The 12,677-nt window shown below is 36.0% G+C and overlaps 1 protein-coding gene across 1 annotated transcript; it reads left to right on the top strand.

Annotated features, from left to right (window-relative positions):
• Positions 1-5,731: 5,731 nt before the first annotated feature.
• On the top strand, positions 5,732-12,609 carry LOC125202193 (putative leucine-rich repeat receptor-like serine/threonine-protein kinase At3g14840). The gene is made up of 20 exons (XM_048100555.1): positions 5,732-5,870; positions 6,017-6,191; positions 7,964-8,035; positions 8,113-8,181; positions 8,429-8,500; positions 8,592-8,663; positions 8,771-8,842; positions 8,938-9,009; positions 9,091-9,162; positions 9,257-9,328; positions 9,410-9,481; positions 9,717-9,788; positions 9,852-9,917; positions 10,046-10,128; positions 10,217-10,915; positions 11,017-11,120; positions 11,192-11,402; positions 11,516-11,750; positions 11,857-12,007; positions 12,115-12,609. The coding sequence occupies exons 1-20, from the start codon at positions 5,804-5,806 to the stop codon at positions 12,466-12,468; spliced, it is 2,862 nt and encodes a 953-aa protein (XP_047956512.1). The 5' UTR covers positions 5,732-5,803; the 3' UTR covers positions 12,469-12,609.
• The last annotated feature ends 68 nt before the right edge of the window (positions 12,610-12,677 follow it).

Genomic DNA, 12,677 nt, shown 5'->3' with positions numbered 1-12,677 from the left:
ATTTGTCATATTTTAAATTTATGTGTACAAGATGCTCTTTCTTTGTGGCAAAAACATGTTGATCCTATTAGAACTGCCGTAAATTTGATCCATTGGAAGCCTCAGATTGGTAAGGCTTGGAAGAAATATTGTCATCAAAAGAAGATCAGGTACACAAATTTTACAATTGATGTGTCTACTAGATGGAACTCCACATATGATTGTTTGAACTCTACTTTGGAGCATATAGATTATTTGATTGATTTTTTTAGGACTTATCCCGTTCCTGATTTATATTTATCGCATGCATGTTGGGAGCAAAGCATGAGTTTGTTTAAATTGTTCAAAGGTTTCAAAAATGCGACTGTTGAGTTATCGGGTGTTTATTATTGCACATCTGTTCGTGTTTTAGAGCATTGCATGTATATATCACTTGGTTTTAAGACGGCTATGAAAAATTCCATTACAAATCCTGAGTTGATGTGTGTTTTATATTATATGATTGACAAATGGCTTAAGTATTTCAGTGAGATTCCAACGGTGTTTTTGATTGCAAAGGTTTTGGATCCGAAATGGAAATTAGTCGGTACCTTGAAGATTTTAGAATTTTATTACAACAATTTGAGTTCTATTGATCTTCAACCACTTCGGGATTTGCAATCCAAAATCAATGAGGACAACAACAACAACAACAACAACAACATACGTTTGTCCGAAATATTCCAAATAAACCTCCCCAATCTCTCCGTCATCAAACATGCATTTGAGTTTGAGTTGCGAACTCTCTTTGCCGAATACGAAGCCAAGTACAACAGTACCCACCAAGTGAGACAACGACCCACCCCTCATCAACAATACAGTTTTGGGTTCTTTCAAGTTGATGACCCCGACGCACAATCCCAATTGGCCGACCTATACGGTTACACCACCAGCGGTAGTTCGTCGGCAAGGAGTACGGTAAGTGAGTTAGATTAATATTTTGACTCACGCTTTTCTTTGAATGAAGATGAAGGTCCCGTTCCCAACCAAATCGACGTCCTCGATTGGTGGGGAACACATGAGAAAGATTTTCCCATCCTTGCATCAATGGCCAAGGAGATTTTTTCAATTCCGGCTTCCACTGTCGCCGTCGAGTCCGCTTTTAGTGTTGGAGGCAACGTCTTGGACGATAGAAGAAGTAGACTATCCGGCCAAAATATGGAAGCCACCATGTTACTTGACGATTGGTGTTCGGCTGACATTAGAGATCAAGAGCTAGATTGGAACACCCAAGTACAAACCGACCAAGACTACTACCCCGACGAAGAAGAAGAAGAACAATGAGGTGGAGTGGGGGGTCTACCGCCGATTGCCGAATAGGTAAGTAAGGTAAGAGAACTACGTGGACTTTGATTCCTTAATGTAATTGAGCATTAAGGATACGTAGGCAACCCAACTTAAATTTTAAATTTAAGTTGGGCTCAAGTCCTTTTCCTTTATTTCTTTTTTTTTTTCCAATTGTTTCAACTTTAAAATATACAAATACAATTATATAATTGTATTTGTATATACTCTAATCGATGAAGAAGACTTCTCTATAAGACTAAATCCAGGAGACTTTTGACAATTCTACCATGATTGTTGATGGTTAAATTAAACTCAACAATTAAGGTTGAATTGCTAAAGGTATCCTCAATTTAGTTATATAGAAACATCTCCTTCGCCGACTAAGAGTATATATATAATATATTATACTATCTATTTGCATTTATAATTTATTGTTTTTTACTTAAGATTTTTTATTTAAATTGTTATACAAGCTAACAAGCATGTATTATGTTATGTATTAAGACTTAAGTCTTTTGACTCTTTTGTAATTTCAATTTTCAACATTTGTATTTGTAATATCAACATATTGTTCAAATTTGTATAATTGTATAATTGTAATTTGTAATCATTGTATCAATAAAATTCCAATTGTCCAACTTCAATGTCGACTTCTACTCTATTTGTCAATTGTCATTTTCGTTATATTTATTTATTCGATAGTAATTAGTAAGTAGAACACTACAACTACAAGATGTAATTTGTAATTAGAACTATAAATGAATAAATTTAAAAAAAAAAAAAATGAAATTGAACCGCCGAACCGGCCCGGAACCGGCCCGGAACCGTCTGAAAACCGCCGGTCTTGAACCGGCGGCGAACCGTCATCGAACCGGTTCATGAACCGGAACCGCCTGACCCTAGGCGGGCCGGTTCAGGTTCCATAATTTTTGGAACCGGAACCGGCGGTTCCGAACCTGGAACCGGCGGTTCCCGAACCGTGGTGACGTCTACCCGACGCCAACCTGGCTCTGATGCCGCTTGTCAGGATTGTCGGCGTCGGCAAACAGTAGTTTGATATTGTCTGCTTTGGGTCAAGCCGCACGGATTTGATTTTGGGTCATTCCCAAAAGGCCTCAAACTAATTGAGATTGGACAGAAATTATATACACATTCCAACTTCTAATTGACTCATTTGTCATTTTCGTCTGTCTCTCAATTTGGTAATGGACTGCATATTATATTTCATTAACTTTATTTCACTCACATTCTATTATAAAATTATACTCCCTATGTTTTATAAAAATATTATCATGTGAAATGACGCGGGAATTAATGTACAATTGGTAAAGTAAGAGAGAGGGAGAGAATGATAGTTAAAGACTTGTAGTGTTAGTGGATAGTAGATATTAAGGCTCACCTTTTACTGTCTTTTTTCATCAACTTTCCATTATAATTTTTAAAACTCATATCAAATCAAAGTGAACCTATTATTTGCGGATGAAGGGAATATTTCATAATTTCAAGTAAATAAAATGGGTCAATAGCACGAGTGTGATACTAGTGTGAAAAAAACTTTACAATATAAATCAAACGGGCTTGTGGATTCGAGGTTGGTGTCATACTTTTCCTTTCTCTGCAGAACTAGCTCTCGAAACGTTAAACGACTTAAGAAGGTGTCAGGGAAAAGACAACACCCATAGCTCGACATTAATTGTGACGTTTTGAGGCCGAGGGCTTGTTTGGTTCTTTCGGACGAACTGAGGAATGGTCTTCAGGTTTGACAGCTTTATCTTTGAGTGAGCGGTTTGTTTTTGTGTTAATGTTGTCTTGATAATTCGTTTTTTATTGGCTTTTTTTCTTGAGACCTTTTCTTGTGTTTTTTTGCTTTTTGGCCAGATTTTACTCTAAGCTGTTTGTTTGTTTATGTTCTTTGTATCCGTTTCTTTTAAGTTTGAGAGCATTTATAAAATGACAAAAATCAAACGCGCCTTTTCAGTTTATTTTAAAATGAGTAAATGGTGTTAGTATAATAAATATCAAAGGGTTTCTGTCAATAGTACTATTCACGCGTTTATACAAAAATATCTCACTCTCTTTCAAAGCTAACCCTAACGTCAAGAGTAAGCAAGAAATGGTGCTTTTTTAGAAAGAATTAATTAAAAAAACATGGTGCTTTCAAAATCTTACCTTTTGTAAGTGGAATTATAATCTTGATTGTTAGCAAAATTATTTATACCTATTACATGTAATGTAACTAGTATGAAGTTTGCATTACATGCTTGCTGAAAAATGAGTAAATACGTAAGTTTTGATTATCACAAAATCATTATTTATCTTTTGTTAAATTTACGACAAATTATCAAATATATTGACAATATAGTTAATTTCGGGTCAGTACGTACCATATATTTTTCAAATAACAATAATAAATCACAAAATTTAAAAATTCACAATTATCCAATTCAAAATTTTCCAGTGGCATGATACAAATTATAATAACATGTCGTATATGCACGTACCAATTTAAATAATATAAATATTTTTCTTTAATTTCTTTTTCCTTTCTGTTATTGCACTTTGGTAATTTGCCCTCGTTTGCTTCTCATAGGTTACCATGCATTTCGTATTTCACGTAGCTCTCTCTCTTACTCACTCTATTTTAATTCCATATTAATTTAATAAATAATTACACTTACTAGATACTATAGTACTATCATTTTCAATTCACACAATCTCATTGGTGTACATATAAGTATTTGTTAAAACTCTAAATTTTGTCTCGCATTGACTTAGTAATGATCTCGTCTCATCTATACGAGTGTGAATAACTCTCTCCCCTCTTATAAGGCCTCCTTTTACGGAGGCGAATGATCCATTTCTAATAACTCTGACCAAGTCAAGTCGTCACCGCGGGTCGTGGGTTTTGCTCCGTGCCTTAGATTTTCTAGCATGAATTTTGTCATTTAGGTCTAAGTTGTTTCATCATTTTCACTTCTCCATCACGTATTTAACGTTCTTGATTGTTGTCAGTTTCCAACATTTTATTTCAATATCCTACTTATAATGCAGGCGTTTGTATAAATATATGTTATTCCTAGTACATGTAATTAATTTGATGTTTGAATTATATGCTTGCTAAAAAGTGAGTTTATTGAGTACAATACTTAATCAATAGTGACAGAGTGAAATTATAAATTATAGTTTAATTTGTTTATTTGAAAAAACTCAATGTACACACATTTCATATTTGTAAGTAAGAAATTAGGAGCATCAGAATCAATTATTATGGTAGTAATCTATATGTTATTCATGATTCCTTTAAAGAGTAAATGATAACTGTATAGGCTATGAAATAAGCTAGAATTAAAAACAAAAACTTCATTCAATGATGGTTGGTGTTAGATGGCTGGCCCCTTAATTAATCACTAAGATGCACATGAAAAAGAAGGGCCAGTGCAACTAATTAATTGTATTGTTTTATAATAAATTAGTAATTTAAAATACATGCACATTCATAACCATTGTATTGCCCTCAAATTAAAGTTTATTTTGGGGGTTAGTTGTATTCGGGAGTTAGGACTGTTAAATCGTGCGAATTTTTGGTTATCTGATAATCATCTTATTTAACAAGATCTAACTCCAAACATAGACATGACTCACACACAACACAAACTCGTTAAGAACACGATGCAATTTGAAACCGTTAATTTTTTACGAAAAGATCAAAACATACTGTCTAAGACCAAATAGATATTTTGGATAGTTGTACAGAAGTCAATTTTGGAGTTTAGTCGTAAAAATATTTGACAATAAAAAGTACACAGTATATAAATCGTAAAACTGTTTTATGGAGATTTTTAAAAGCCCATTAAGAACCTACACATGATGAATGGAAACTTTAACAATTTACTATGGATGGATGATTTTACAAAAAATACCGAGAATTAACAAACTATGAAAGAATATTTGAAGTTCTCAAAAGTGTTCATGATAAAACAAATTACTATTAAGATATTTATAAAACTCTGTCTAAATCTCCAACTTGAGGTTTAACTTTTTTAAAATTTCACAAAAATTGACCCTTTTAACTGTTATGAATATCACACATTAACTGAATTTCGAATTAAAATAAAAGATTCAAAAATTATTTTTAAAATTGAAGAAAGCAATTATATATATACTCTCTCAATCCAATAAAATTGTGATGTTTCTCTTAGTACATACCTTTATATTTTAAATTTAATCTCACTCACACATAATCAAATACCCAATACTCAAATTTGTTACTTCACTAGAAGTTATAACTATTGGGTTTTGAAACATTCCAAAGATTCTCTCCATTACTGTCATTGTTTTAATATTAATGGTTGTATGCCCCACCCCAACCTTAAAGACTTGGTCGCATCATTTATTTATTACTATTAAAATTACATTTCATTTTTGAATGCATATATATATTGTTCACATCGTTTCTTGATAATTTTTTCAAAGCTATAATACATATTGATGATAAGTGATGTTGTTAGCATTGATTTGGTTTGTTGGGTTTGCTTCTGTAGCAGCTCGTTTGCCAGCTCAAGAGTGTAAGTCTATTTATTTTCACAAACATACACATATATATACAGGATTAATACTCTAACTAATCAATATTTTTTCATTGTTGAATCACTAATTTTGTAAAAAAACTCAATTATATTGTTATGAAAAAATTAGAATTTGGTTTTGGCAGTGGAATCCCTGAGGGTAATAGCAGGGAGGTTGGGAAAAGGGGATTGGGATTTCAACGTGGATCCATGCAGCGGGTTGTCAGGCTGGGCGACCCGGAACCCAGTTCAAGGCTTCGAAAATGCAGTGACTTGCGACTGTGGATTCCGCAATAGCACTACTTGCCACGTCACCAGCATGTGAGTTTTTGTTTTTTTTATTATTAATAAAAAAGTTGCCGATAAAATTATGAATCTTGGTCAAATTATGTATATGAACTACGCTGTGATATGAAATCAACTTTCTTGCAAAAAAGGACACAAATATTATAGGTCGAGAGTTATTGAACCATCATCATCACTTTAATCACTCTAATACTACTATTGTGAATATTGTGATATCATCTCGTCGTCGATTCACCATTATCATCAATCAAAATCCTAAATTTACGGATCCACCATCACCGAATCCCCAACCGTATCCCAGATCCATTATCATTTTTTTGGTTACAAGAAGAGAGCCAACGCTCTAGGAACGCATATTCTTAAGCAACAACAAATCGTGAAACAACCTCACTTTCCTTATCTAGCTGGAGTAGATTATCAAATAACAATGCCTCTTGGAGGATCATTTAGTAGTCGAAATATCTCATTCATCGTCAGACTCCAGTTAACCATAAAATCAGCCACTCGATTTACTTCGCGATAGACATACTTAATCTTCATATACCATTGTTTATCAACAAGGACCAAATATGTCTAACAATGTCATAATTGCAACCTTCTCTTTGAATCCATTCAGAGCATTCGAATCGCGGTTGATCGACAAAGCCAGAGATTGCTTAGGGCAACTTCGATAGTAACAACTTGAGCGTTTCTAGTTTAATACTCCCTTTGTCCCATAACATTAGGGACTTTGGGAATGACATGAGTTTTAATGACAAATTGGTAAAGTAAGAAAGAGGTGGAAATAAAAAGTGATTGGAGTATTGTTAATGGATATTAAGAGCATCCCCATCCGTGCTCTTAAATAAGAGCACGGAGGTGGACCCAGACCCACTTTACTCCTTGTCCTTAGGCAAGAGCACAACACCCACATCCATGCTCTTCCGTAAGGACAAGGGTCACACCCTTCTATTATTCAATTTAATACTTCAATTACTAAAAATATTTCTACAATATAAAAATTACATAATCAAAATCCTAGAAAATAAAAAAATACATAATTAAAATCTTACAAATTAAAACCTACATAATTAAAGACTAAAAAATACCCCCGTGGAAGACTAGTCCTCTATCCCCAATGTTCTTCGGATACCCCGTATCATTGGGAAAATTGAAAAATAAATTAAAAGTGTGTAAAAAATGGATATAATTTATTGGGAAGTGGAAAAATATTTTTTTAATTTAAAAACAATTGTTTTAATTAATTTCGAATTTAAAAAAAAAACAAAAAAACAAAATCTATGTTGTTGGCCAATCGCAGCCTACCACGTAAGTCTGCTCAGCGGCACGGACGTGCTTTTATTTAAGAGCACCGCCCTGCCGCTGGCAAGGACGAACAACGTGCATTGGTGAGTAGCGGCGTCCTTGCCAGCGACAAGGACGGCGTCCGACCGTCCGTTACCGCTGCGGATGTCTAAAACCCCATCTCATAAGAAATAAAAACTTGTGGAACATCCCAAAATAAAAAGAAATATGGACCGATGGAATAGTTTTTCACTACATTTTATATATGTATACGTTTTTCTTTTAGAAAAAAAAAAAAAACCACCAAAAACAAAATACCTAAGAATTTGATATGCACAAAATTACCTGGTTTTAATTGCCACCTCAATTTTGATTTACCCCAATTTATTGTATGGCAAAAATAAGAAACAAACATAAAATAATGATTTGGATTTAAAGTTTACAAGAAAAATGAAAAAACATTATAAGTTGAGATTAACTATATTTTGCCAAACAAAGAGCAGAGTTTTGAATGCCCAAAATCTCAATGGATCGCTACCAGCTGAGTTCGTGAGGCTCCAATTCCTTCAACAGATGTAAGTATCAATTAATTACTCCACATTTTTTGACGCAATCTCAAATTCGAGTATAAATTCTGCTGTTTTTTCCACAGTGAGCTCAGTCGGAACTTCCTCAACGGCACCATCCCTCCACAATGGGGTTCCTTGAAGCTTGTAAACATGTACTCTCTCTCTCTCTCTCTTTCAATTGATGTTTGGATAATCAATTGAATTTAGATTTGCAATTCAAGCATAATTCAATAATGGCGTTGCTTTGAAACAGGAAATGCAATTGTTTAGGTTATTGACAATAGTTTAAAGTAGTAATAGCTCAATTAATTATAGAAAAGGCAAAATTAAGCATGTATTTAATGTGTATGGATGTTTGGATAATGCTAAAGTAATATGCTATGTTTGTTATATATGCAGTTCTCTGAATGGAAACCGTATTACTGGTTCAATACCAAAAGAGCTCGCAAACATCACTTCGCTTCAACAACTGTAGCATTTCGTCCTCTGCCGATTTTGTGATTTATAGTATTTGATAAACAGTGTGTTTTCTGATGCTCTTTCGCCTCTTCAAAAATTTTAGGGATTTGGAGTACAATCAGTTGTCCGGAACTATACCTCCCGAGTTTGGGGATCTTCCTCAAATACGAAGACTGTAAGGCCTCTGCAAATTGTACTCCCTTCGTATTTAGATGGTTTGTTGTAAATTTACTGATTTGTTGTTGTTGTTTTTCTCGTCGTTTCAATAATACCATCTTGAAGACTATTTACCTCCAACAATCTAACCGGAGAATTGCCTGCAAGTCTAGCAAAACTAACCACTTTGACAGACTTGTAAGTTTCTTCTCATTTTATTTTAGTAATATTATTAAAACCTCTTGATACCGGTTCTTGAGTCTTTGACATATCTAAATGTTGTTCCGATGCAGTTATGTTAGTGATAACGACTTCATCGGAAGCATTCCAAATTTTTTCCAGAACTGGACGAATATGGAAAAATTGTAAGGGTTGATCAGCATTTACATTGATGTTACCATCTCTTTACTGATTATCTCTTGATATACCGTGTCGTTTGATTACAGAGTGATTCAGGCTAGCGGTCTAGTTGGGCCGATCCCTTCTGGTATTGCTTCCTTAACCAAAATGACTGACCTGTAAGTATGGATTATGATATATTATTAACTGGCTCTTTGACACTGAGAAGAATTCATATGATTTAATTGTATTCATGTGATTCCAAACGTGCAGGAGAATTAGCGACTTGAATGGGAACGATTCAAGTCTACCATCTCTTAGTCCATTGAAAAAGCTAAAGACGCTGTTAGTGTGATGCTTGTCACTGCAATTTCATAGTATTGTATTTCATTGCTTTTATATGACTCGGTGGATGTTGCTCTGCAGAATATTGAGAAGTTGCAACATAGTCGGAACATTGCCAGAGTACATTGGGGATATGACGACACTTAAACTCTTGTAAGCACAACTTTTCTTTCGGCCTAATAAGGTCTTATCAAATTTTCATACAGTATTTGTTTTATTGATTGACTTAATCATGCGTATGTATAGAATCACCTTAATGATTCTAAGGTCAATAAAGCTTTTGAGTTCTTAGTACCTGAGATCTCGAATCAGTTTCAGTAGCATCAGGATGTAATAGAGTAAATTATTCGAGCGCTCTTTAACGGATTTGTTGTTTTGCATCGTGCAGAGATCTAAGTTTCAACAGATTAAAAGGACCATTACCCGAGAGCTTTATTAATCTTTCAAAAACGGAGTACATGTAAGAGTTTCGATCTACAACCATTACTGGTGTATTTGCTCATTCAAGATACTAATGTTGCAGCTATTTAACCGGGAATTCCCTAACTGGGCTGCTGCCGGATTGGATGCTGAAAGACAGGAAAGGCATGTAAGACTCCCATCCCCACTATTCTATGTGTCTTTTAAAACTGGACATTTGTTACTCATCATACTATGAAGTATCGAACCCATGAAAACAAATTTTTTGAAAATTTTCAATTGGGATTTTGGATGCAGTGACTTGTCATACAACAATCTTACATATGGAAGTTTACCAGCAGAGTGTCGGAACTCTGAAGTGCTCATCAGCTGTTTTTCAAGTATAACATTGTTAATTTTCAAATATATATACGGGTTAGGTTTGTTGTTGTCTGCTTGATAATAGCGAATGCCCTAATTTGATCTCAGCAATGCTTGCAGAGATCGAAGAAAAGGAGATTGAAGAAAAACAATTGATTGCAGAAGCACCTAATACCGGCAAGAAACTCAGGAAACTGCGAGAGCATAACTTTAGGAGCTTAATCTATGTGTCACCACCAAGCCCGGCGCTCAGCGCTGCGCCAAGTCCGGTGGCTGATGCTCCCGGAGAAGGTGGAAGCAGTACTTTTGGAGATGCTATGAGCGTCGCGCCAAGTCCGGCACCAGATGCTTCGGGAGAAGGTGGAGGCAGTATTTTTGGAGGTGGTATGAGCGTCGTGCCAAGTCCAGCGCCAGATGCTTCAGGAGAAGGTGGAGGCAGTACTTTTGGAGGTGGTATGAGCGTCGTGCCAAGTCCGGCGCCAGATGCTTCGGGAGAAGGTGGAGGCAGTACTTTTGGAGGTGGTATGAGCGTCGTGCCAAGTCCCGCGCCAGATGCTTCGGGAGTAGGTGGAAGCAGTATTTCTGTAGGTACTATTAGCGTCGCGCCAAGTCCGGCCCCAGATGCTTCGGGAGGTGCTAAGAGCGTCGCGCCAAGTCTGGCAGCTAAGGCTTCGGGAGGAGGTGGAAGCAGTGTCTCTGGAGGTGCTATAGCTGGTATAGTGATGGTAGCTATTTTCGCAGTTATTTTGGTTCTGGGTGTTCTTTGGTGGAAGGGTTGTCTTACACGTAAAGATTCGATGCACAATGGTAATTACTCTACTAACATAAGTCACATAATCATATTTGTCTCTTTCCTCTGATTTGCAAATTGTCTCATGTTCCCTTGACTTATTTGATTCTCTTATCAGATCTGAAGGGTGGATCATTTACCCTAAGGCAACTCAAAGTTGCCACAAACAACTTCAATCCTGCTAATAAGATAGGCGAAGGTGGTTTTGGTCCCGTATTCAAGGTAACATAAACTACAAATATATTGTTACTATTCATTTCTGATCTTTGTTTAGTGATCTCTATTTTCTAAAGGGCGCTCTATTGGATGGTACAATCATTGCGGTGAAGCAGCTTTCATCGAAATCAAAGCAAGGGAACCGCGAATTCGTGAATGAGTTGGGCATGATTTCTGCAGTACAACATCCTCATCTTGTTAAGCTGTATGGATGCTGCATGGAAGGCAACCAGTTGATGCTTGTGTACGAGTACATGGAAAACAATAACCTTGCTCGTGCATTATTTGGTATGCGACTTTTAACGTTTAAACTTCTATTTTAAGTCATCCTTAAACTAGCTGTGAAACAGCTTTCCCATGTTTTTTTTTAATTTTTTTGTTACATTCATGTTTCATAACAGGTCCAGTAGAACACCAATTGCATTTGGATTGGCCAATGAGGCAAAAGATCTGCATTGGGATAGCAAAGGGTTTGGCTTACCTCCACGAATCACGGCTGAAAATTGTCCATCGCGATATCAAGGCTACTAACGTGCTTCTTGATAAGAAATTAGTCCCTAAAATATCTGATTTTGGGCTCGCGAAGCTGCATGAAGAAGACGAAACCCACATAAGCACGCGCATTGCTGGAACTTTGTAAGTAGTCAATCAATCAATCAATCAATACTCATTGTCCCGGTTTCAAATATTGAATACAAAAACCAAAACCTATATGTTATATACTTAAATATATAATTGTCAGTGGATACATGGCGCCCGAGTATGCAATGCGCGGATATTTGACAGATAAAGCAGATGTGTACAGCTTCGGAGTTGTCGTTTTGGAAATTGTCAGTGGAAGGAGCAACATAAGCATCAGGCCCAAGGAGGATAACTTTTATGTTCTTGATTGGGTAACATTTTTTTCATAGAAGGGAATTGCAAATTTAGTTCTTTAACTTAATTATATCCATCAAACTTCAACATTATTCCAATTTTCTTTCATTTTTTCTTCACTCAGGCTATTTCCTTGAAAGCGAAAGGGAATTTATTGGAGCTAGTCGACCCGAGATTAGAGTCAACCTTCAACAAGGAAGAGATGGCGAGAGCTATCAATGTGGCGCTCATTTGCGCAAATCATGTAGCTACAGAAAGGCCGAGTATGTCAGCTGTAGTGAGCATGCTCGAGGGGAAAGATGGCGTTCTAAAGTTGGCTTCTGAGACGAGCATCTCAGTTTATAAGACGAGACCCGGTGAAGTGGAGATTGGTACATTGGACGGGGAGGGTGTTTCCATGGATGCGCCGTGGAGTGGTTCTTCAAATTCTGCTGCTGATCTCTATCCACTTTCTGAGAAGAGAGGAAACTTCAAGTAAAAAAAATGAAACCATGTATTTAGATCTATTGATAACTATTTCACCTGGTTGGTCGAGCGGTAACCTTCTCTTCTTCCGCAGTAAAGGCCGAGATTCGAATCCCATCAACGACATTTTTATACAACCTCCGTCCTTTGTTAAGTGCGTCATTTCCTTTTTTGGCATTATCTCTTACTTTTTCCTTAACACTTTATTCTTTCTTACTTTAT

This window comes from Salvia hispanica, chromosome 2 (assembly GCF_029641045.1).
Source record: "Salvia hispanica isolate PSC_SH4W2 chromosome 2, Shi_PSC_v1, whole genome shotgun sequence".
NCBI classification, from domain to species: domain Eukaryota; kingdom Viridiplantae; phylum Streptophyta; class Magnoliopsida; order Lamiales; family Lamiaceae; genus Salvia; species Salvia hispanica.
The sequence above is the reverse complement of the archived record's forward strand: the minus strand, read 5'-3'. Positions and strand labels throughout refer to the sequence as shown.